The sequence below is a fragment of the Hippocampus bargibanti genome, linkage group LG12 (genome assembly GCF_051943395.1).
Source record: "Hippocampus bargibanti isolate YZ-2025 linkage group LG12, ASM5194339v1, whole genome shotgun sequence".
Classification (NCBI taxonomy): Eukaryota; Metazoa; Chordata; class Actinopteri; order Syngnathiformes; family Syngnathidae; genus Hippocampus; species Hippocampus bargibanti.
In genome coordinates, this window is record NC_142745.1 from 6460001 (window position 1) to 6486160 (window position 26160).

At 40.7% G+C, this 26160-nt stretch overlaps 2 protein-coding genes across 2 annotated transcripts in view; both read left to right on the top strand.

The window, feature by feature from the left end:
• The window catches only part of col7a1 (collagen, type VII, alpha 1), a 61511-nt gene extending 44696 nt beyond the window's left edge, over window positions 1-16815 (top strand). The window contains exons 86-114 of the mRNA XM_089010686.1: window positions 145-225; window positions 417-485; window positions 4055-4090; window positions 4210-4269; window positions 4356-4400; window positions 4469-4504; window positions 5675-5710; window positions 5788-5847; window positions 5929-6054; window positions 6129-6200; window positions 6274-6309; window positions 6393-6452; window positions 6555-6599; window positions 7839-7874; window positions 8034-8069; window positions 8363-8419; window positions 8519-8590; window positions 9365-9436; window positions 9564-9599; window positions 9688-9768; window positions 11258-11311; window positions 12192-12245; window positions 12326-12388; window positions 12456-12518; window positions 12605-12721; window positions 13960-14037; window positions 14341-14394; window positions 14517-14780; window positions 16738-16815. Of these exons, the coding sequence (XP_088866812.1) occupies window positions 145-225; window positions 417-485; window positions 4055-4090; window positions 4210-4269; window positions 4356-4400; window positions 4469-4504; window positions 5675-5710; window positions 5788-5847; window positions 5929-6054; window positions 6129-6200; window positions 6274-6309; window positions 6393-6452; window positions 6555-6599; window positions 7839-7874; window positions 8034-8069; window positions 8363-8419; window positions 8519-8590; window positions 9365-9436; window positions 9564-9599; window positions 9688-9768; window positions 11258-11311; window positions 12192-12245; window positions 12326-12388; window positions 12456-12518; window positions 12605-12721; window positions 13960-14037; window positions 14341-14394; window positions 14517-14648 (1767 nt within the window). The 3' untranslated portion in view covers window positions 14649-14780; window positions 16738-16815. The remainder of the gene's footprint in view (window positions 1-144; window positions 226-416; window positions 486-4054; window positions 4091-4209; window positions 4270-4355; window positions 4401-4468; window positions 4505-5674; window positions 5711-5787; window positions 5848-5928; window positions 6055-6128; window positions 6201-6273; window positions 6310-6392; window positions 6453-6554; window positions 6600-7838; window positions 7875-8033; window positions 8070-8362; window positions 8420-8518; window positions 8591-9364; window positions 9437-9563; window positions 9600-9687; window positions 9769-11257; window positions 11312-12191; window positions 12246-12325; window positions 12389-12455; window positions 12519-12604; window positions 12722-13959; window positions 14038-14340; window positions 14395-14516; window positions 14781-16737) is intronic.
• LOC148890196 (collagen alpha-3(VI) chain) lies at window positions 15861-22475 on the top strand. Its single transcript, XM_089009818.1, has 5 exons — window positions 15861-16815; window positions 17051-17176; window positions 19234-19383; window positions 21289-21471; window positions 21581-22475. The coding sequence occupies exons 2-5, from the start codon at window positions 17071-17073 to the stop codon at window positions 21607-21609; spliced, it is 468 nt and encodes a 155-aa protein (XP_088865944.1). The 5' UTR covers window positions 15861-16815; window positions 17051-17070; the 3' UTR covers window positions 21610-22475.
• The last annotated feature ends 3685 nt before the right edge of the window (window positions 22476-26160 follow it).

The window sequence follows — 26160 nt, forward strand, 5'->3', positions numbered from 1 at the left end:
ATATAACGAGACTTTACTGTATATATATATATATATATATATATATATATATATATATATATATATATATATATATATATATATATATATATTTAATGACAGCTGTACACATGATACAAAAAAAAACCATCTGGCACTTCATAGGGTGAAGCAGGGAAGCCTGGTATACCTGGAAGAGATGGAGTGCCTGGGAAAGATGGATTACCTGGATTGCCAGGGAAGCAGGTTTGTGTGTGTGTGTGTGTGTTTGTGTGTGTGTGTGTGTGTGTGTGTGTGTGTGTGTGTGTGTGTGTGTGTGTGTGTGTGTGTGTGTGTGTGTGTGTGTGTGTGTGTGTGTGTGTGTGTGTGTGTGGCACTATGCATGTGTGTTTGTGCCATTTCTGTAACTTTCACTCAACTATTTCTCCTCTTCACAGGGCATTGTTGGCCCTCCAGGTCAGCCAGGCTTCAAGGGAGAGCAGGGAGACAGTGGTCCCCCAGGGAAGGTGAGAGTATGTTGCAGCGGTTTTTGCTGTTAGGTGATATTGGGCAAGATCCAAGCGGCATGATGATTTACCACCCCAAGTCACAAAATGGCACCTCTGCGGTCCTATTATTAGGATCCTGCGGAGATCGTTTTGATTTGATGCACAGCACTTCATGGCCTTCCTTCAGGGGGCCATTGGCCTGGCTGCTACTGCTGTTTGTCCAAATTGATGATGATGATGATGATGATGAGTCAACCTTCTATGTTTTGTAAAAGTTCTTGAGTTGGCCCGGAGCCCAGCAGTTCGCTGTGCTGTGCACAAAATACCGGCCTTGACATTAAGTTTTCAAATGATCTGGCCTCGTTCGGTGTATTAATGCTATTGCATATTGATGCGCGTGACAGTTTGACTTCAGTTGGACTGACACATGATTATTTCACTACTTGTGAGACTGGACTTTCTTGTTTTTTTCGTTATTGCATGACAAAACTTACATAAAATACAAAATTTTTTTTGTGTTATATTATAATAGGATTCAAACTATTAGTTTTAGCTTTTATGTGGTCCAACCAGTATTTTTATTTTTTTTTGCATTTGGTTGTACTAGAGATCCTGTTTGTAGTCATCATTACTTTGTAGCACCTATGGCCGGTTTATTACTTCACGCCGCTTCGTGAGCCAAAGTCACATGCTCCCAAAATCAAATTACACCCGAGAACTGTGACCACAATCAAATTACTGTCCAAGTGATGTGTTACCTCTATAAACGGCAGTCGGCTGTGTTTTTCCTTCCACCCAGAATTAAGCACGATCTGCTCCATGCCGTTGCCCTCCAACAGGGCACCGGTTAGGAGTGGAGAAATAACATTTTTGAACTGACATGCAGCAGAATATCTCCTTTCATATCAGCAAGCTGTAATATCTGCATATGTCAAATGAAATTGTATAATTATTCTGTAGCTTCGGAGCCCAAAGAATTCCCACTAGTGTTCTGTATTGTGCATTCAGCGCTGTGCTTTTAGTAATAATAATAATAATAATAATAATAATTTTTTAAAACACATTTCATTTGTAAGTGCCTTTCAAAACTCAAGGTCACTTTACAGTCACATAAGTTTGTCTGTGGGTGAGCAGCGGCAGCCACACGTGCCAGAGTTCATTCAACCCCAAAGTAACTCAAATAGATCGAAGGCTAGGTAGTTAATACCTAGCTAGCTAGATAGCCAGCTTGCCATATAGCAAATAGAGAGCTAACTATAGCTAGCGAGCTAGCTATATATCAGATAGATAGATAGATAGATAGATAGATAGATAGATAGATAGATAGCAAGAGGCCAAATTAAGCTCATCTGTAAAAGGTTTTCATTTAGAAATTTCACCCAAAAAACTGACTATCCTCTAACCTTTTCTGAGTAATGTAAAGTCAGACTTCATGATGGCGATATTTAGTTTTGTTTGTGATTCATCATCGCTGCAGCCAAAAAAAACAGATGAGCCATGAATGTGCAGTTCAGCTTCAACCATGAATCACTCCCTGGACAATTTGACCAGCCACTAATGAGAATTTCTAGATGGCCGAGGGAAAGAAAGTTGGCCAGTGTCACAAGTAGCCACGCATTGTTTTTGCCAAAACACAATTCTTAGCTTGGTAGACACACAAACAACACATGTGGTGGCTCGGAATGTCTTTGTCCTGACAAATAAGATGTAAATCTCTCGCTCCCACCTGTCCTGCTGTTGTCGTGTGTTCCATGCTTCGGTTTTCATTTAACCTGCAAAGCACATGACACATCACCTTCACTCTGCCACAATTCTTCACACTGTTACACCTCTGAAATTGAAAGCTGACTCTGGAGAATGGTGACCAGTTTTTTAACATACTGCATTTACTGTAAATGGCTGCTGACATCTTTTTTTCGGGGGTGGGGGTGGCATTGACTTGTTCTAATTCTGTCATAGGATGTCAACATTAAACTCAAAAGTAAGAATGACAGTTCAGAAACATTGATAGATGGAACATATGCAGGAATATACTTAGGCATTCTTGTACAGTATTTATAAAAATTAATCAAACTGAAATACGAACTCCACCTGGGCATTTTTCCATGAACCTAATTTTCCTTTGGATGAGAAAGTGTTAGCTGCTTGCATCTGGTTGTAAAATGACTCATACTAAAGTACTACATAGTCATCATTTTCTGAAAAGGCTGAAGTAATTGATTCCCCTCTGCCTAAGCCACAAGCCATCAAAAACATCAGAGCATCGCCACACACACACTCACACACACGCAAACACACACCAGCCATTTTGAGAGCATACTTTGTGATGCATGCAGAGGCATATCATTGATGTTGATTGACAACTCCAAGCCTTCAGTCTGAAATTGGGTGCTTGGTTGCTAAAACGTTTGTCTAGTATCTATTTCCACCCCTGAGTACAATGCAAATTTCTACGTGATGTAATTGTTTTGCGTTTCCATTGTCACAAGGTCGCCGTGTTTTCCTTATCACATTTCGGCACCCCTTTCTTTAAGTTGCCTCTCTGTGGTACTCTGTGGTAGGTTGCAATTTGTTTAACAGAGGCGGGTGAGACTGGCGTTGGTCATTTTGTGAGATGAGCATGCAATCGCCGCTCTTCATTGTCTTTCGTGGTCCTCATAAAATGATACTCTGGGTTGGCCTTGAGTTTAACACATCTCCCCTAGCTACAAAACCAGACACTTACCAGCCAAAGTATTAGAAACACAAGCTCACCTGATCTTGGTTTTATTCCCTGGTGCTTTCTACTATCTATGTGACTGCTTTATTACCTGTATATGATAGCTGTCCATGTTAAGCGCTTTGTTACAGCTTCAGCTGTTGTTAAAGCGCTATATAAATCAATATATATTGTATTGTACTATCCCAAATGTTAAATTATCTATTCCCAAACGATAGAAACACATCAAAACCCAATCACATAAATTAATATTGTGAAACGATTCAGGACAAGATCTATAAAGCCCTTTGGATGTCGAAGTACCTTATTAAGATTCAGGTGAGTGAATGTAAATTGTCAGGTGGTCGTTTATATTCCAGTTTAATGTAGTATCAGACGTTCCCCTTGTTTGTGCTGACGACGTGACCCGTGACGAGTGTGTTGAGTGGCCTCCTCACAGATGAGCGCCTCGGGCTCAGCACCTTGGACAGAGCCACCGTAACGTTGTCAGGCAGTTCAACAGTTTGATAAATTACCTGCGACACCCATTTCACCGCCGTGGACCCTCCATTTCATTTCCCCAAACACACCAGAGATATTTAGAGAGCATATAGCCGGGAGGGTTTGGTCCACACTTGGGTTTTGCTACTTATTTTTCTGTTTTTTTGTTCCATGTGAAAAAGCTTTACTATGATATTCAGCAAATGTGAATTTCCATGATCATGAATTAGCAATGGCGTGTGATTCTTAAAAGTGAGTCATCAAAATGTTCAAAGAACCTCTCATAGCTGTTTAGAAAAAGCCGGTATTAATTAAAACAAAAGGCATCACAATGCAATTCTCAGGTAATAATTGCCATATTATTTCACTTTTTTATTTCCTCTCCCAGGCTACAGCAGGATCCCCTGGCGTCAAAGGAGAAAAGGTGAGTCGCTTCTGCAAGCTTGGCATGAACTGTATTTAAACGTAAAAGTGTCTATTGATCTGGTAAACATTCAATCACAGAATTAGATTGCCGAAATGTTACTCTAAATTGTAATTTAGGGTCTTCCGGGGCAGACGCTGCCAGGAATACCCGGAGAGCGAGGTCTACCTGGTGAAAAGGTGAGCATGTGCACACCATCATTGCCAGATACTGAGGACACTCTGAACAAATGTCCTTTTCTAAACTGGTCACTTGTGTTAATCAGGGTGGTCGGGGAGACCGAGGCCTCGCTGGCATCAGAGGCGAACATGTGAGTGGCATCACGTGCAGGGTATGTTGCAATTGACATTGTTCACTGGCATATTTTATTATCATCAGGGCGAGGTTGGTGAAGCAGGTCAGCCGGGAGAAAATGTGAGTATCCTTTGTCCTTCTAGTTGCCTCTCGTGTTTGTTTTTGTTTCTCATAAGAGTGACCTGGCTTGTGAGTTTTTCAAGAAATGAATGTCACTTGCTGATTGATGGCAGTGAACCCATCTCACTTCCTGACATGCAACACTTTAGCTAAATGTGTTTTTTTTTCAGTAAGTTGAAGTTTGCTGTCCAACTAACCATAAAACAAGCAGATTTACATATTGTGTGTTTAAAACGGCCACATTAATTAACCCAAATAGTCTGCTAGCTTAATGCGAACACATAATGGGAAATATCTTTAATGGGCTAACATCGGCGTTGCGGTTTCAAGCAACATACAGTATAGTTGAACCCAAACTTAAGACGACCAAAAGTATAACAGCAATCATAAACATACATTATTTATCCTCTGGGAAGAATGACTACTATTGCAGTGGCTTGCTGGGTCGTCATCTGTCTACATTATGGTGCCCCCAGGTGGCCAGCGCAAAGATACAACAAGAAGCTGGACATTGTCTATTGACATTTAATGTATATGTTTCCGGTGTATAAGGTGCACCCAAGGGCCTTGATTTTCTTCAAAAGATGACCCTGCGCCTTATACTCAAGTACGCCTTATATGTGAAGTAATGTTGAACCAAAACAGGCCTCGCAACTACTGTCACCAGCCACCGACTCCATTTCCTCCTATAGAAGAAGTACTGCAACCTCTCCTGTAGCTTATATTTAGAAAACCTATATGTATTTATATACTATATTTGGAAAACTTGTTTTCATTCATTGAAGGTGCACCTTATACTACGGTGCACCATATACAGTGTATGGAAAAAGTTAGAAAATACACCATTCATTGGGGATGCGCTTTATACTCCGGTGCACCTTATACACCGGAAAATATGGTATGTTACTACTGATTGTTTTAAGTATAACAAGTTTTTCCCTCCCTTGGAACAATTTAAACTTAAATTTAAGACATTTTATTACGCTCCAAAATAATACCCCTGTCTTTCCATTAAAGCATGATTTATTATGCTTAATATTATTCCAGAATAAAAAAATATACAGTACTGTATGTTTTTTTTTTGGTATATGCAACCTTTCTGTAATTTATTTTCCTAAATATTTGAGGCTGGTATTCACGTTGACATATTCTACTTTGCTTGTCCCTCAGGGGAAACAAGGTCCTCCTGGACCAAAAGGAGATAAGGTGTGCTTCATTTCTTTTCCTTCAAATTTACATATCCTGTGATTGGAAGTAGTGACACATGTTTATTTATGCTGTAGGGGGAAAGGGGCATAGGAATGTTAGGTCCTGCAGGTAACGTTGGACCACAAGGCTTAAAAGTGAGTAAACGCATGTCACAATATTGCCTCTATTGGTTTAAGTAGTAACTCGCAACACTGCCAATGTATGTGAACAACAAGGGAGATTCAGGTGTTCCTGGTCCAGTGGGTCCTCCAGGGCTGCAGGGGAAGTCCGGCGATCGTGGACCTCCTGGGCTGAGAGGAGAAAATGGCGATTCTGGACCACCTGGGCCACCTGGAGAGAGGGTTAGTGGAGTATTTATTATTTTTTTTGTTAATATATTTGGTATTGCTTTGAAATAGCAACTTGTCATTTTAAGGGTCTTCAAGGATTTCCGGGACGGGTGGGAAATGCCGGACCTCTTGGTCCAGTTGGGCCTCCAGGGCAAGCTGTGAGTTCTGATCTTATTTTAAATTAACTTAATAGGAAAAAAAACAAAAGCTAAGCCTAAACATTTTTTCCAGGGTACTGCTGGTATCAACGGGATCAAAGGAGACAAGGTAGCAATGATCCAACACACTGTTTTAACTATATAATATAGTAGTGGGATCTTTTAGAACATGCATTTTATTTATTTGATCAGGGTGAAACTGGACTTGGTTTGACGGGTCCAAGAGGTGAGAGAGGAGACGCAGGAACCAGAGTAAGACCTCGGCTATCCAAATAGAATATACACCTACACCTACAATATGTACACCTACAATATGTGCCTGTGTGTTCACATTTTTTTTTGGCTATGTTTTAGGGAGAAGAGGGACGCCCGGGTTTGGATGGCGAGAGAGGGCTTGCTGTGAGTACACCAACTGTCTCTTTTTTTGGCAATCGTGAGAATTGCTGCAGTAACTTTAGTGGTCACTTTAATACAGGATTAAAGTCTAGGGAAATCTGCAGAATTAAAAGGGCACTGGACCAATTGCAATGGAAATTTGAATTAGTGCTTTAAAAATAACAGTTGATTTGCATAGTGTACAAGCATCAGGGAAAACAATGCATGATGAAATAGTGCAATATTGCTAATCCAAACAGAGCAGCCCAACCAGTGCTTCCCATCATTTGACAAGTTGACGCAAACGTCACTACGTCTACATGAATTTTGTACGGATCTTGATTTATTATTTTTATTCTCATTATATTTCCAGATGCTTTTATTTCTTTGGTTGCATCTCGTCTCCACTGTTTCTTTACTGCAAATTGCCGACAGCAAAACACTACTTCAGTTGCCATCCTTTGATTGAGCATACGTGCGTTGTGTGAGCGAAAGTGTGTGTGTGTGTGTGTGTGTGTGTGTGTGTGTGTGTGTGTGTGTGTGTGTGTGTGTGTGTGTGTGTGTGTGTGTGTGTGTGTGTGTGTGTGCATCTATTTCTATGGGTAGTGTGTCATGTGGTTTTGTTTGATTAATGATAATGATACTAATTATACTACTACTACTAATACTAATACTAATACTTATACTTATACTTAGACTACTAATACTAATACTCCTACTACGAATACTCATACTGATACTAATAACAATATGGTATGAAATAAGTAATAGACACATTTTTATACAATGCTGAAGCGGGCTGAATTCATTTTTTTTTCATTTTTGAGATTTTGAATTGTGATTTTACTTTTTTAAATGTTGATATTGACATCTTAGCATGTATTTGTTCAATTAAACATTTGTGTGCTGTGCAATCCACTATTTTACACCTTGGATCTGGAAGCAAATTGATGTTATTGAGCGTCAGTATGGCTTGTTGCTATGCAAAAGCTGTTATGTATTTAGCTATCAAAAAATGCTGTGTATTCCAATCATGACAAATCTGTAATATTTTATAAGCAGTAATCAAAGTTATGCTTTTCATTGTGATGCTCTGAACAACTGTCTTTTTGTTTGTTGTGTGTGTGTGTGTGTGTGTGTGTGTGTGTGTGTGTGTGTGTGTGCGTGTGTGCGTGTGTGTGTGCGTGTGTGTGTGTGTGCGTGTGCGTGTGCGTGTGTGTGTGCGTGTGTGTGCGCGCGTGTATGCGTGTCCCCATCCATCAGGGTCCACCGGGGGTGCGCGGTGTTCGGGGAGAGAAGGTGAATACTAATGACAGTCGACCCCTTTTTCCCATTTCTTCATGTCACCATCCTAGCATCACCCCATAAGCATTCTGCTCCTGTGAATTTAAATCCCCTCAACGTGCCAGAATGAAATGTTTTGCTCTTTTTGTTGTTGTTGTTGTTGTTTGCTTTCAGGGTGACGCTGGCCTGCAAGGGGACAAAGGAGAGAAGGTGCATGCATGTTAATGTTTAATAAGCAACCGCTGTGGACGCTTCGTCTGTCGCTCTCCTGCAGTGTTTCATATGCATAAAACCAATCAAACACTCTGGGGGGGAAAAATGAAGGTTAGGACGTAAAACAGATAGACCGTTTCAGGAGATTAAAAAAAATCCTCATAAAGTGTATAAAGAGTTGATGAATTCACTTAATGCTAATGTAGCAGAGGTTTATTTGTGAAACATTGCAAATATTTAGCAATATTTGGGTGAGTTGGTTGTGTCTGATGTTTACTGCGATATCATAGGGGGACACCATGCTGGTTGGGGGACCTCCTGGAGAAAAGGGCAGTGGAGGAGAACAAGTCAGTGTATCACATTCTGTCACAATACGGCCCAAAATACTTTGCTTTTGTTCAGTTCCACTCTGTAAAATAAAAAAAATCCCTGTCTTTTTATTTTAGGGTGACAGAGGGCCCAAAGGTGTGCAAGGAGAAAAAGGAGCAAAAGGTCAAGAGGGACCGCCAGGGGAGCAGGTGAGCGTGTCAACGACATTGAATCACATATTTTTGTCTTTTACCAGCTCATCCACTCGGAATTAACTCTCACTGCCAGACGATGTGCAAAAATGTGTCCACTGCAGTGCCAGGGTTTTTATCATTGTCACTCGAATTCCAGTTCCCGCAGAATATTGAGTTTTAGGTCTACATGTCTACAGAAACCTTATAGTCTCTTCTTTCATCAGAAAAAAAGTTAATTCCTAAATTTCTGGGTCTGGAGTTATATGAGTTTGAAATGAGGGTGGCTGTCCAAAATACAATGCAATACATATGTAATGGTTTATATAGCGCTTTTAGTTGGAACAAAAGCGGTAACATGGAAAAAAAGGAAACGCTGCCCCCTTGTGGACGGGAAAAACATTTCCAAAGGTCTGGCCAGTGCTTTATTGGCACCCAAGCAAGAAAAAACTAAACCCGAACTAATTCGGGAATGGCGCTCTACGTGCAAATTTCCCCATTGTGGGACTATTGAAGGCTTTCTGATTCTAATTCATACTTTCAATTCCCAAACAAATTTGTGAGTAGCAGTGAATGTGAAAGTGAATGAGTTTAACTTGAATTGTGCACACCAGTAAAAAAATATTCCCCACCCTAAAATTGAAGGGTAGTGTGTAAAATCCACTACTTTATTGTGAGGCATGAAATGTTGGCACATCGGTTAATCTTGACAGATAACAATAACCAATAAAACCTGAATCAAAGTGACAACCATTGCTTTTAATCACTCTCTATCAATGCACTGCTGATCAGGGACTGAGGGGAGAGCCTGGAGAAAGAGGATCCACTGGATTCCCTGGTGCTCGCGGTCCTGGTGGACAGAAGGCGAGTACCGGCGCTCTGCACGGATAATCATTATGATGAAACTGCGGTGGAATTAATAGCGGAGTTTTATAGTTCTCGGTACAGATCATCATCTCCTTGCTCTAATTACTGTAATTTTTCTCTGCAGGGAGAAACGGGAGCCCCTGGCGCGCCTGGCGAAGCGGTAGGTTTCCTTATGTGCAAGTATATTTCCAATCCTGCCTTGTCACTTGTCAGAAAAATGGAGTGCGCCCGTTGTTACTTCTTTGCAGGGTTTGCCTGGAAAAGATGGGCTGCTCGGGCGCAAGGGCGACAAAGGAGAGATCGGTATCGTTGGGATGAGAGGAATTAAGGTACTTTCACCGAATATGCGGTTCCAAGCATCAAATATCTGTCAGGGGTGGATAAGTCTACTATTAACGGCATAACAGCATGAAATTGATCAAACTGAAGATGATGAATATACATTTCATCCAAACAGCTTAACAAAGTTCCACTCAAAGTATTTGGGCCCAAAATAAACTAAGGAGGAATTAATTAAATCTTGTTTGTAATCAGTGCGGCTCCAGGGAATCATTTTTCTTATTTTCCCCTTGAATAATACAAAATGTGTCAGTCGCTCAGCTATAAACTAGAAGCTCCCAAGGTGAACACAAAAACGGAATTACTATCCACGTACATGTTGGCAGGGCACCAACCCACCCCCCACGCCCCTGCCCACCTTCCCTTTTGACTAAGCACCAGCTCTCTGTGCCCCACAGCAGTTTACATGCTCTGGATGCAATCTATCGTGGAGCTTTGAGCTTCCTCACCCGTGTCAAATCTCTCACTCATCACACTTCCTTTTATGAGCTTGTTGGATCGTCCTCCTTTTTTTAAGGGGGAGGGCATGCCTGAAAAAAAGTATTTTTCAGTTTGTATGATTATTAATTGTCAATACCATTTTTTTAAACTTGTCTTGACCTGGACACTCCCCATGAAGAGATTTTTAATCTCAGAGTTGTTTCCTGGTTCACTTAAGATTATTTTTAGGCAGACTGGTCTCTGCCAAGATGTTGATAATGGATGGATGCAATCCCCAAGTCCATATAGCAGATGTGCGTCAGCAATATGCTAATAGTGCATCTCTTTCGCTCATTTATAAGAACTAAAAAAGAGCCACTTCAATTGGCCCTGTCAGAAGTCGGCTGCGACCGTCCCCACAACAGCGCAGCCCTCCCTCATGCTGCTCCCCTGGCCTGAGTTTATTTAACAAATTAACAACATTGCGTCCAATCTGCAGAGATCGACCTTCTACTACACTGAATGCACCCTGAAATAAGTCATTTCTGAACAACAGAACAATAAATTACCATGGATTACACGCAACCTACCCCAAAAAATGGATCCCTGCTTGAATTATTTTCATGAAAGTATAGGAAGCTGAAAAACTGCACTCAGTTCTTGCTATCGTGATGTTTTTTTTTAAAACACTCCCTGAAGTGTGAAATGCAGTGTATCATCTGTACATTAAAGTATAATCTTATATAATAACGGGATGCCATTGTGAAGGGATTCTCTATAAATGTTCTCTATCTCTCAGTCTGCCGATGCTCTTTTGCGACTGTTTTGCCACTTTTATCTGTAAGTGCCCCCTCAATATCCATTATCATCTGCAATTGTCCTGTCCATTTGCTTTGTGGGGCTCGTGTATGTGTGCACCCGCACGTATGAATTCGGTCTAGTTGGCCGTTGAAAGGACTGATGGCCTGCGGATGGACGGCCGAGGTGCATTTTTATCCTCTTTGTTACTTAAAAGCCTCTCCACGCGTCTCTCACTATGATGAACTTGGATGTTTCCAGGGGGACCGAGGATCCAAGGGGCTGTGTGGAAACGATGGGACCAAAGGAGAGAAGGTGAAGGATGAGCAGCGTTATGAGAAGAAAAAAAGCCTGCGCAAGATTTCGTTTTGTCTTTATACATTAAATAGGTCAAATTTATGAGAACTGAATTACGCACTGAACTATCAATGATAATTTATGAGCACAGTACAAATTGGCTTGATGTGAATAGACTGCCATTCAATCTCAAGAAGACACTATTTTAAGTGGTAAGAGAGACAGTGAAAAATGAGGTATCATTGAAAAACAGATTGAATGAACAGTCAAAGGGTAAAAGGAACCAAAATTTAAGAATCATGATTGATGAAGTCACATAAATTGTACAAAAGGGGGTAAAATTCATGATGGTGAAAAGTTACACCAAATAAATGAGCAACGTTAACATTATACAATGTTACAGACCTAAGTTACTTTGTGGAAATTAGGGGGTCAATAAACACTAGCTATTAAAATCCATTAGTGATATTTGCCATAGACCTCCAACCCTCTAAGTCACCCATTATTTTAAAGCTATGAGCTCTTGAGAATCCATAATTTAGTTGATTATGAGTACATGGTTTGAAAGACTGAAGGTCATTTGAAAGAAAAAAAATCTCATTAAGTCAAGGGTATTTAAAAAAAATGACATGGTTAGTTAAGATTGAGCTCTATGACGCGGGTTAAAAGTTATTTAGAACTTTTTGATCATTTTATGTAAATAGAGATACCAAAAGGGACATTTCAAGGTGATGTGTAGGCATTAAAACAGGGGCAGCAGATAGATGTTTATCCTATCTGTTTTGTTTTTGTGTCTTTTTATGTAAACACACATTATGTCAATTTTCTCTTTTATAAAATGATCTACATAGCACCAATAAAAGTGTGTGCGTGTGTTTGCGTATATGTGTGCAATCAGGGGGATAATGGCTTCCATGGGCGACCAGGCCTGCCAGGAAGAAAAGGTGATCAGGTATGGCAATTCGCAAAGCAGGTCTCATGGCTTTTTATTGTCACTGATCCCACTACCCAAAAATGTGTTTTTGTTTTCAGGGTGATGTGGGTGCCTCCGGAGCACCAGGAATCCCAGGAAAAGAGGGACTCGTCGGTCCAAAGGTGCGTTCACTGATCTGATGTAAGTAAGGAAGGGTTTTGAGAACTCTTCAATCAATTGTCTTTGTAGGGGGACCGCGGCTTTAACGGGGTCGAAGGACCTAAAGGGACTCAGGGTGACAAAGGTGAAAGGGTGAGGCAAAACGTCTACCTCAAAAGTTTTGTTTATCGACTGACAAGAAATACATCATAAAGTGGATCTGTAAAACACCACTACAGGGTCCACCTGGTGTTCCTGGCCCACCCGGGCCCAGAGGAGCAGACGGGGCAACTGGACTGACAGGCCCCCAAGGAACAGCTGGTGCTAAAGGCCCCGAAGGCCTCCAAGGACAGAAGGTGATGAGTCACAATTTGAGATGCCGGTTTGATGTACTGTGAGATCTACAAGCATCCGAGCAGTCAATCACTGGAAAGAAAAAAAAATGGCTACCTGTATAGCAATACGTCTGTGTAAGCCAGGGACGTCAAAGTTATTTTTTGCCGTGGCTACATTGTAGCTATGGTTTCCTCTCGAGGGTCGTTATGAATATGGGGAAGCCATTAGTATGTTGAATCCTCTCCACATATTACATATAGAGCGCAAAACAAATTAATGAATAACTAGTTTTCAAATCTGAAGTCAAGAATAATGACTGTTATTGTGGTTTACATCCAAAAATATGACATTTTGGTTTGGATTTTAGCAAGCATTATGGAATTTCACAAGTTTGATTTGCTTTCGCGGGCCGAAGAAAATGATGTGGCGAGCCAGATTTTGCCCCCGGGCCTTGACTTTAACACCTGTGGTGTAAGCTCTCAGTCGTACAGGTTTGGTCCATTGATGAAAAAGGTTACTTCAGCCCTCATCTGTACTTCTTTAAACAGGTATGGCACCGCTACCTCTCGACATTAGGGATTTAAATATAGGCCCAGAGCAACCAGTGAATTTTCGTTCGCTGACGAATCTTCTCGGATGACGAGCAAAACGTCCGACACCTTCAAAGAAGTATAAATGGCGGCTGAAGTAACCTTTTATTCTTCCTGTATAGCAGTTGTCTGGTTTCAAAACAAAGTCATCACCACCAAGTCACATGTTTACGTTGTGATTTTGTTTGGCACACATCCACCCCCTGGAGTGAGTTGCGCATGTTGTCGCTCGTGCCATGATTGACGGTTTGATGAGCACTGACTTTGACCCGCTTGTCTCCTTCAACGTCAAGCTCATAAATAAAAAAAATAAATAAAAACATCTCTTGACAGCAGAGCAATATCTCTCTTATCATTGCACTTCCTTTGACAGTGAGATGCAAGGTGTTTTTTTAATTGACCCTGAAAGTTGAGCATGTTAGAAAAAAGATCACAAAACCTCTAGGGTGCTTTTAGGTGTAATCGGTTATTATAGTGTTGCAACTTTTGGCCAATTGTGTCATGTGCAAACTGATATGAGGATTATTGAACACATGTAAATTTGATGTATTTATGGATGGCATAGCGACTGCTTCTGGATAATGAGACAACTGTTTGGAGGATTGACTTGAACTATATGCTCAGGGGTGTCAATAGTTCTTTTACTTAATTATTTTTTTATGTGTTAGGGAGAAAGAGGGCCCGCTGGTCCTGCCGTGGTGGGTCCACGTGGGGTTCCCGGCATCCCAGGGGAACGCGGAGAGTCGGTTTGTGCTTTGCCTCTTTACGATTTTCCTCAATTATGACTTTATAATCTCAAATCAAAAACTATGAGGCTGGGTCAACCAATCTCAGCCCTGATTTAGCTTTTCATGCATATCTTCTGCATTTGTGTGCCTCTAATACGGTTTATAGTCAATGACGTGATGTTATATCAGCACCGTTTCAAATTCTGAAGAAGGTTGATGCGGAATTAACCTTTCACTTTGACTTTGCATTGAGTCGAGCAGTCTAATAAATGATTGTGCTCGGGGCCACTCTGCGCGTCTTAATACCTGTCCATGTTGTAGGGGGAAATGGGCCCAGATGGAGCCAAGGGGGAGAGAGGAGAGCCAGGCATGACGGTCAGTACTCGAGCCCACGGCTGATTGTGTAGAAAATGGCACGGCGAACGCATTTGTGCCAAATGCTTGTCCCGCCTTTCTTTTCGGTGTTTAATTGTTTCCCTTTCCAATTTGTGATTCAGGAGGCCGAGGTCAGAGAGTATGTCCGTACGGAAATGAGTCAGCACTGTGGTAAGTCTCAGATGCGGCTTGCATTGCTAATTCATAGGTGCGCTGTCCCCAAATTGAACTTCAACTCAGATGACCGTGTATGACTCAACCGTCACAACTCAGCCCTGTGAAAAACGCCAATGTCACCAATCTTTTTAATATGACCTTTTTTTAACTTGTTTTTCTGTCATTTGCTTTTCTGTCCTGTCCATCTGTCTGCTGTGCAGCATGTGGAGGTGAGTGAACCGTCGGACCGCAACACATTAGGGAGGGTGGGGGACACACACGCATGCTGTGATTCAGCATGCGTCATAGTCATAGTGTACATACTGTATGGATGCTGCGGCAGGTTTAGCATTAACAGCCGGGCGGTGTCGTGTAATGTGCGTTCATCTGAACTGATGAAAATGCATATCCTGTCCAAAATAAGGTTAATAAGGAGACTGTTTTATTTCAGTATTTAAGCTTTCTTTAAATAATGGTTTCGGCCCTCATAATTCTTGCCAGTGTGACACAAAATGAACATTGGTCCAACAACCATTATGAACAATTTAGCAGCCATCTTTTATCAGTGCTACTGAATTTGCTACCAAATGTGTGAAAAGCCACCAAATGTGTGAAAAGAATAAAATTTTGACACATTTTTGCACGATGAGTATGCGTGGAAAAGTCGTGCTCCTAATATATTTCATATCCTCAGTCATCAACAAAAGGTTTGAAGCCACAACAAAATAATCTTTTCCATAAAAATGACCATTCAAAGACAGCACATAACTGTTGAACAAGAAATTCACATTTGGTGCAAGAACTATTTTTCCCCTCACACAAATCAATTTACTCAAAATTAATATGACTAACTCATTCACTGCCAGACGATGTGCGAAAATATCCAGTAATATACCAGTCCCGTGCCAGGGTTTACGTCATTGTCACTCAAATTTCAGGGCCCACAGAATATAGAGTTTTAGGACTACTGCCACTAATCTCTATCAACTACATAAACATTCAATGCAGCATAAGAAACCTTAGACTCTTTTCTTTCATCAGAAAAGAAAAGTTTATTTTGAGCTTACTTAGTTATAGACTTATCTGCATTGAAAGTGGGGGCGGCTGTACAAAAAGCCAAATGTGTATTACAAATCGCATCGCAAGTTCAATAAGACTCATTGTAAGGGCCACTATGATATCTAGTTGTGATTGGTAATACGTATTACAACTTAAAATTACAGTTGTAATAAGGGATCGTCAGCATATTCACTTTTTTTAAACAAATAATAAAAATAAACAAATACAGTAAAGAATACAGTATCTTGTCATGCGCCCCCACAAAAAAAATAGATTGCGGTCCATTAAGGGCATTAAATCCAGATGGATTGATCCCCAATCTCATCACCTGTGATTAGATGATCCAATTTTCATAAACCATGATTGACATTATGTGGCCATTTTATTTCATAAAAAAAGCTATTCCATCAATGGGGTGCTTGAAATGCATCCACTGTAGCTAAAAAAAAACCTTCAAAAACGATTGTTCTTGAAATGTGTGTTTTTTCTAAAATAGTTCATATCAAACAAGTCCCAGTAACAGATACGAGCTAATTATTTCATGATGTTTTGATTAACTTGCAAAGAGAACTCTTGATTCATGAATACCTTCATTGTTGATGCGTGTCTGGGCATAATGCTGTCCACAAAATGAATGAAACCCTGTGGTGGTTAAAAATAACTTTCATTCATAATTAATTCACACAATATGTATAATTAGTTCCTTTGTAGGGAAAGAGATGTATGCTTCAAAATGGCCAATCAATATGCATTATGGCTTGAGAATGAGACCAAATCAATCATTTCAGCCCTGATTTAGGAATTGCCACGCACAGAGTGACAGCGTGCCTCTCATTAACAATGAACGTTTACCATGCGCGGCAAAGCGGTTGCATGACATGGTCACATGGACGCCATATACTGGAATATCGCATGACCATCGTGTCTGTTTTGTATGTTGAAACCGCCCGAATGACTTTTGTGGTGATTTAAGTTTTAGCTGTTTTTTTGGGGGGTTCTGTCCTTTTCTTTGTGCCTTTCTGGGTGGATATACTTGCCGGCTTACTCTCTCCACTCTGTCTGCACTCCTTTCGGTGCCCCCAACCCCCTTCCCCATCCCCTTTTTTCCATCCTCCGCGTTCTATGTAGCTCTCTCGGCGTCAGGTACCGTCACTCGCTCTCAGCCCGTGGCAGCGGAGCAACTCGCGGCCCACAGGGCTGTGCAGGGTGAGTGTGTCCATCCGTCAACGCGCCTATTGGCTTCTGTGTCTTGTTTGTCCATGCGTGTGCCTGCCTGCCCTCACTGTTGGACTGACTCAGTGGTGTGATTTTTAAGCAACTTTTAAGTCATTATATGGGCATGTGCTTTGTGACTATTCACATATATTTATTTTTAGGCGTGCCATAAAAAAAGTCACTTTGTGATATTTGGATGTGTAGCATGTTGCCACTGATCTTTCAGGCCGTGAGCTGCGCGTGGTGATGAACACCAACGACCCCGACTATGAGCACGTCTACTCCATCGAGAACTACGACGATCCCTTAGATGAGCTGCTGTATTTCCCTCCTGCTGCCAATCACACTGACGGTATTGGACTTGGCCTGGAGAGCTTTCATTTCAGAAGAAAAAAAAAAAGGGGGGGGGGGTTGGCAGGGGTAGGCAGGGTTCGGTGGAATCGACGATTATAAGCAAATCATCATCTTTTCATTTTCAGCTGTCTGGTTGAGTGACATGTAATGATAGTAAAGTAAAATTAGGTAATTAAATTTCTAAAGTACAGGTGTCAGTCAAGACCCGGGGGGCCAAATCTGACCCTCCACATACAGTGAGACCTCAACTTACGAACTTAATTGGTTCCCAGACAGAGTGTGTAAGGCGAAAAGTGTGTATCTCAAAAAAAAAAAAATCCATAGGAAACCATTAAAATGGGAATAATCCGTTCCCGGGTTTCCATAAAATATACTTTTCAACTAAAGCCTTAAAACTAAACACAACATACCTTATTCTATGTATAATAAATGTGCTATTGTATTGTAATGAAAGAAATACACTGCATTGTATCATAAAGTCACTTTATTTACATTTGTATGGTCGAGTTGAGGTTTCACTATAGTTCTATTCGGCCCACGAAAGCAAATAAAATTCCATGATGCTTGCTAAAGTCCGAACCAAAATTTCAAATTGTTCCATGTAAACCACTTTAAATTTGAAAACTACTTATTAATTAATTTGTTGTACGGAATCGATGTACAGACGCTCCTCTGCTTACGAACATTCGAGTTACCAACAACAGTACATTCGAACTGCGAATTGGGGCTTTTCAGAAAGTCTCGCCCCCAGTTCGTGACATCACACCAAGATGTCTCGCATTGCTGGAGAATCAAAACAATGGCTTCAGATTCGGAGAATATGCTTTCTTGTTACACATCCAGTTATGAATATGATTCAAATAGTTCTGAAGAAGAAAGCATACATGTTTGTAATCGATTAAAGAATTTATTCCGTGCCATTTTGAGGCAACATTGGGGGGAAATGGATCACCAAAAAAGAGGCAGAAAATAGCGACCGAGCTCCTCTGAGGAATTAATCAGCCCGTTTCCGCAGGCTGATAAATTCGTTATATGGAGTTTGGTTGCCCTTTTCTGGCTCTTTTTGGTGCAACATGACGTTTTCAGATCAAACAAGCACAGCAAAATGCATTGACGTGATGGAAGGACTGCTACAATGTGGCCTTTTTTTCGGTCAGGGGCGTTCCTTCAGTGACGTCACGTACGGACTCGTCACCAACTCAAAAACAAGACTTCCGGAATATTCAGCGCGAGTCTTAAAACATAAAATATAGCTATATGCGATGGAATCTTTGTAAAATATGCTCAGTAGAAGTCATTTGAAGCCATTTTACAAATTATGGACACAACTTGTCCGGAGACGTCGGTTGTCCTTAAACATACTTATATGAGCCATAAACATACATTCCATACAAAATATAGCACTGAATCAATTTATGAACAAATTGTCCTTACAAACGACCGTGCTGAACGTATCTCGTACATAAGTTGGGGAGCATCTGTAATATGTGGAGGGGCTGTAACATTTTAATGGCTTCATAACAGCCCCCGAGAGGAAACCATAACTCTCATGTGGCCCGCGGCAAAAAAGGAGTTAGACAACCTTGATCTAAATGCAACACCAACTACAAAAATGAAATAAAATCTGTCAACTGTCATTCTGACAAGGCATCTAACGCCATGCAATATGAAAAAATGGAATACATTTTCAAATAATTTTTTTATTTTTTATTTTTGCAAATTCTCTTCTTTCGAAATGGGAGCGGGGAAATTATCCATTCAATTTCTACAGCGCTTGTCCTTATAAAAAAAATAATTAGTGAAAAATCATACACATTCGCTCAGTGGCAGTGTTACTGAAGTGACATCACAAGTTTAGAAAAAAGGATAGCATGTTTTTGTCAACACACGTTTCATATGCTGTCGCAAATCGCCCATGATGTCTTCCAGGGTCCTGCAAAAAAACGTGATGACTTGATTGAAAAGGCTATAAAAGTTTCGCTTTTGGCCCTGTGAAGCAGCAATACGCCACTGTTCTTCGCTCACCGATCCCCGCTGCAACCTGTGTTTCCGCAGATGAGCCTGACCAACCCAAAACCGTCCAAGTTGAAGTCAAAAAGGCACCCAAGGTCGTGAAAGTCGCTGGAGAAAAACGAGGCAAAGTTCCACCGTTGAAACCAGCCAAGTCCAGAACAATCAGGTCCACCAAAAAAGCCCAAGGAAACGGTAGGAAAAACCGCAACTTCTTTGGGGTATCATAACACTGAATTTTGGACTTTTCAGTCATGTCTCAGCTGGTTTTGGATCATATCGCAGCTTGGAATTGATGTGGATTTACTTACAGGAGATGTGAGCCAAAAAATATATTCAACCGATCCTACAAAATCAACATTGTATTGCAAATCTTTCCAGAAGAATGCAAGTTGTTCCGCCATAATATCTGCAAAAGTATGCCAAATTTCACATTTTCTTTTTTTATTAGCGCATTTTCCGGTGTATAAGGCGCACCCCAAAGCCTTAATTTTCTTCAAAAGATGACCTTGCACCTTATATGCCGATGCGCCTTATGTGAAGTAATATTGAGCCACAACAACAACAATAATAATAATACATTTAATTTCTAAGCGCCTTTCCAAACTCTCAAGGACACTTTGCAGTCATGACAGATAAGAACATTTTTTTTTGTGCACGTGAGCAGCGGCAGCCATTCGCGCCAGTGTTCACTCGACCTGGAACTAACACAGCAGCAAAGTGAGGAAAGGAAAGAAACAAGTCTCGCAACTACTGTCAGGAGCCACGACTCCATTTCCCCCTGTAGAAGAAGTCGCGTGTAACCCCAGCTTCTACCACAGCGCCTTATAATGTGGTGTGCCTTATATTCTGAAAAATCTTGCATATTTATACAGTGAAACCTCAACTTACGAACTTAATTGGTTCCCAGACAGAGTGTGTAAGGTTGAAAAGTGTGTATCTCAAAAAGAAAATTCCCATAGGAAACCATTAAATTGGTTATAATCCGTTCCCGGGTTTCCATAAAATATACTTTTCAACTAAGTAAGCCTTAAAACTACACACAACATACCTTATTCTATGTATAATAAATGTGCTATTGTATTGTAATGAAAGAAATACACTGAATGGTATCATAAAGTCACTTTATTTATATTTTTGATGGTCATTTATGGCTTGATGGAATGGCGTTGGAGGTCGAAAGTCAAAGGGAATTGCTGTTTGGAAAGAGAGGCGCATTACATGAGGACTGTAATTAAAGAAATAAACTGTGCTGTAAAATAAAGTTTTATTTACCTTTTTGATGGTCGTTGATGGGAGAGTCACCTTCCATAAGGACTGTTGGTAACTTAATCTCAGGTGCTGTTCGGTCGTGTGCGTCCGCCGAAGATAACTCCGCCAGCCGTGGTGGGTGTGTATTATGAAAATAGTGCTTATTATAAGGTTTAATTTTCATAAATTTGACGTTTGTAAGACGAAAAGTGTGTAAGTTGAGGTCTCACTGTATATTATATTTGGAAAACTTTTTTCATTCATTGAAAGTGTGCCGTATAGTTCAGTGCGCTTTATACCTGGAAAAAGTTCGGAAATACACCATTCATTGGAGGTGCGCCTTATACTCCGGTGCGCCTTATTATACAGCGGAAAATACTGTATTTGTTACCTTGACTTTGGAAGTGTTCATTACATCTCTGTGCTGTTATGCCCTCCCATGTGGGCAATGAAAGCCACAATCACCAAAACCCATTCGACCTTCTGATGAAAGAATCACAAAAAATAAATAATGAGAACCTTCGAACGGACCTGCTGTAGGCCACAACTCACACCCAGACACTCACGCGCAAATTTAACTGACCAATTTATCTCATGGAGACACTCAATGGGCCAAAAGCCTTCAAGGCACACTTCCGACACACATATACAACCGTACGCACAATAATGACTTCATAAATTGTCTTTTCTATTCGCATTGCAATTTTTTTTTAACATCATACAGTTTACAATTAGCTTTTTTAATCCGAACCGTTTGTCACAGCGGTGAGAGGTGCTTGTTTTATGTTTATCTCCCTCCTCCTTTCTTTTTTTTTTTTTTTTTTTTTTTATGTCCACGCCGCACTGCAGCTCCAGCGGAAGCGTGCCTCGTACCGATGGAGGAGGGCAACTGCGCACGCTTTACATTGCGCTGGTACTTTAACAGCAACGTCCAAGCGTGCCGGCCCTTCATCTACAGCGGCTGCGGAGGAAACGACAACCGATTCGTCCACATGGAGGAGTGTGAGGAGGTGTGCCTTGGCAAAGCTCAAGGTAGTCACACGCTCACTCGCCTACGGAAACACACACTATCAACGCACAAAAGCGTGCACGTGCCTTGTTGCTGCGCAAAAGGGTATTGAACGTTTCAACTATTCTTCAGGGTCTCCTTTGCTGCAAACAACCCGGTGATGTTGACCGAGTCCTTCTCTACACAGGAACATCGACCTTTCTATCGATTTGAAATCATTCTCTTGTATCAACGGTAAATATTTGGTTTTCTTTATTTATTATTATTTTATTTTTTTTTTCCATCCCCCCCCCCTCCTAGTTATCAAAATACGGACGCCTTTTGAACGCATGCAAAAAAAAAAGACCCCAAAATAGGCAAAAAAAAACGTTTATGAAGAGAATATTCATGACTGAAGATAAGCTTAACTTTTTTTAAATATAATTTTTCAATAGCGCTTTTGCACATTGGAAATTAATTTGACAGAATTGGCATTATAATTATCTGAATATGAACAATACAATATATCTTTTTCTCATCGGTCTTGAGCGGTGACAGGCAGAACAGTTATTGGCTTTTCCCTTTCCACCTGTTGCCATTTGTCGAACAGAAGAGCAACTTTGTAGCCCAGAAAAAAAAACAGTTGTCAATAAATGGAGATTAATTTTTTAATTTAATTATTTTTGGTGATTTTTTTTTTTTATCACTGACAATTGTATATCTACAATTACAATTCAAGGTGCCATCAAAAAATTCTGAATATTTACCACTACCATTTTTGAACCCCATGAAATGGTTTGTTTGAGGAAACAGAATCTGGCAACAAATGACTTGAAGCTTCAATATATTTCAGTACAAAAAAAATCATATATCATATATGATCATGTCTTCACAGCATAGGCTAACAATTGTCGCCACGCCTCTTTTTTTGGGGGGGAAAATGTGCTTCAGCACGTCGTAACAGATAATAGTTATACAGAAACTGCACATGCCGTATGTTATTTTTTATGATTATTATTGCATTTTGAATAAACTAAATGTAAACTGCTAGTGTGTGAACAGATCAACATCAATTCTTTCTTCATATTTTCATACAAGCCAAAATGTTTTTGACAAATCATTGTGTGTGTGTTTGTATTACTAGTTTTGTGAGGACCACTAAAATTTTATACCATACGTAGACAGGACATTTTTGACAAGCTTCTAGAGTGTCTATATATGCATGTGTTAAAGTTTCAGAGAGGTCCTCACAAATTCACCCAAAATGATTTTTTTGGGTGTGTATTTTCATTTCACTTGGATACACACACTTTTTACTCACTGTGTGTGTTTATGTGTGCGTGGTTAATGCGAGGGAAAAAAAATCATACCACAAAAAGTAAAACGATATTTAAACCAAAATCACTACAGGGGTGAGGACTTTCCCATTCAGAAATCTCACTCCTGCTGTTATTTCAGTTTCATGTCCGCTTTTTATTTCTTTGTTTTTAAAGAAGTTGAAGTGGGAAATGGTGTGACAGTTAGTGTTCAAATGTAACACTCGTTCTTCTTTAAACTTATCAGCAACGGTGGTCCTCACTTCTTATGTGGAGTTATCCGGACCTCACAAAAGCATTGAAACAGGAATGTGTGTGTGTGTGTGTGTGTGTGTGTGTGTGTGTGTGTGTGTGTGTGTGTGTGTGTGTGTGTGTGTGTGTGTGTGTGTGTGTGTGTGTGTGTGTGTGTGTGTGTGTGTGTGTGTGTGTGTGCGTGCGTGCGTGCGTGCGTGCGTGCGTGCGTGCGTGTGTGTGTGTGTGTGTGTGTGTGTGTGTGTGTGTGTGTGTGTGTGTGTGAGAGAGAGAGAGACCAATCATGATGTTCCATTTCCATCAGCATATTTCATTAATGAAAGAATTTACCGCTTGTTGGTCACGGCCTCTGTTGATTTCCCCTGATGGGAGCGTTCAGTGACTCTGCACCCACTCGAGCACACTTCTTCACCTGGCATCATCAAGTCAGCGCACTATCAAAAGTCAGCAGTGTGACAGCTGGAACCAAAAAAAAAGGCTAACAGAGTGGAAAATACCTGCTGCCAGTTGTTCATTGTCAGAAGTTAATGTTGTCGTTGAGCTAAGGAACGTCAAGTGGTGATGTTCCAAAAGGCTCGGTTACAAATAAAATGCAACTTTTTCGTGTTTTATCATTTTAAAATGTGGTTGACTATTGCTGTGAAACCAGAACAAAAAGGTTCAATATTTTCGAGCCAAGTATCATGATGTGACAATTTCATTCACTGCCAGCTGTGCAAAAATTTCTCCTGTGTGCAGTGCCACAACAAGGGTGAGGACTTTGAATGTACCCATTCAGAAATCTCACTCCTGCTCGTTTTTTGTCATTTTAATTCAAATTGCAGGATGCACAGATTATTGGATAACATTCAATGCAGCGTAAGAAATTTTAGACTTTTCTTTCATCAGAAAAAAATAGTTAATTCCGAAGTTCCCAAGTTTCACTGCCATTCCAGAATTTATTCAGAAATTGAAACTATGACGTGGAACGCCATTCCCGAATGTTTCCGGGTTTTGGTTTTTCTTGTGGGGAAGGGGGAATAAAGTACTGATCAGACCTCTGGCAATGTTTTTCCCTTCCACGAGGGGGCAGCATTTGTATTTTGTACAGCCGCCCCCACTTTCAATGCAGATAACTCCAGACCCATATAACTTTGGAATTAGCTTTTTTTTCTTATGAAAGAAGACTCTCTAAGGTTTCTTACACTACATTGAGTGTTTATGTAGTCCTAAAACTCAATATTCTGTAGGTCCTGGAATTCGAGTGACAATGACAAAAACCCTGGCACTGGAGTGGACACATTTTTTGCACACGTCTGGCAGTGAATGAGTTAAAGAACGGGTGAAACACAAATGGTTCACCAACAGGACACCAACTACGACAAATAATCGATTTTAGTGCTGTACTGATGACCTTGGAGAGGATGTAAGACATTATGATGAATCACGCTTTAGTTTAAAGCACAGGTGTCAAAGTCAAGGCCCGCGGGCCAAATCCGGCCCGCCACATCATTTTTTTCGGCCCGCGAATGCAAATCAAACTCGTTAAATTCCATGATGATTGCTAAAATCTGAGCCAAAATTTCATATTTTTGGATGTCAACCACAATAAAAGTCATCATTCTTGACTTCAGATTTGAAAACGAGTTATTCATTAATTTGCTGTGTGCTCTATATGTAATATTTGAAGGGATTTAAACATTCTAATGGGTTCCCCAAATTCATAACGACCCTTGAGAGGAAACCATAACTACAATGTGGCCCGCGGCAAAAAATGACTTTGACACCCCTGGTTTAAAGGACAACCGATCCCATTTTTTTTGTTTCCTAACTGACATCAGAAAAACGTTTTATAGCATCTAAAATACCCAATTTTGAGGTATGTGGGGGCGGGAAATGTTCCATGGGCTGATTAATTCCTTACACTGAGCTTTTTCGCCATCTTCTGCCTCTTTTTGATGCTACACGAAGTTTTCAAACCAAACAAAGTACAACAAAATGCATTGACGTGATGGAAGGACTGCTACAATGTGTCCTTTTTTCGGTCAGGGGCGTTCCTTCAGTGACGTGACGTCAGGAATCGTCACCAACTCGAAAACAAGACATCCTGAATCTTCAGTGCGAGTCTTAAAACGTAAAATATAGCTATATGCCGTGGACTCTTTGTAAAATACGCTCAGTAGAAGTCATTTGAAGCCATTTTACAAATTATGGACACAACTTGTGAGGAGGCGTCAGTTGTCCTTTAAGGGGAAAAATAATCAATAAGCTTTTTATGCAACCTGACACAATTATTATAAAATGCACTTTTGCAGGTCTTCAAGGATAGCTGATTTTATATACGAGGAGCTGGTGGCATCTTCTTTATGTGTAAAGAAAATATGTTTTTTTTTTAATGATATGTGCGCTTGTATGATTGCTCATTTTTCCTCCTCACTGACCTGGCCTGTCAAATGCCTCAAGGTGATTGGTTGGCAAGAAGCTACATATGACGAGAAAGCTTACCAAGAGGCCAGCCAAAGTCTCTCACTTCGTTCTCTTTCCCTCCCCAGATTTTTTTTTCTCCTCCCACACGCCACCCACTTGCCTCCACAAGTACAAAGGCTGTTGCTATAGCGATGAAATGTGCTCTGTTTCACTTTTAGCCTCTCACTGATATTAGCATAGCCTCAATTCCATCTTTCTTGCCATCCCGTCCCGCTCGTCAAGTCACTTGGGGGTTTTGGATGCGCTTGTGGCGACATCTTGCATCTTGGGCGAGATCAGATTATTAAAAAATGTCCGAAGACCCCCAACACCCCCCCCCCCCCCCCGCGTTATGTTTGATCTCCCATATAACACTTGTCTATGTGTGTTTGTGTGTATGTGTGTGTTTATACATCCTATTGATCGTGCGCTAACCCAAGTCGCTCCTGGAGGAACTTTTAACACCCTGTTATTTGCTACTGTAATACAAGAAGAGCGAGTGCTCGTCCGAGTCGTACTATAGAGGCGTTTACGAGGCACTCGAGAGGGAGCAGACCTCCGCAAAGGCTAAACAAACCTCATTTGGGTGAGTAGAGCAAGAGCACTTTGGGTAGATAATGATACTATTACTTAACTTATATTTACTATTGACTCTGGAAAAAGACTCTGGCGGGCAAAATGCGTACTCAAGAGAGACCATTTGGAAGAGAGTGAACAATT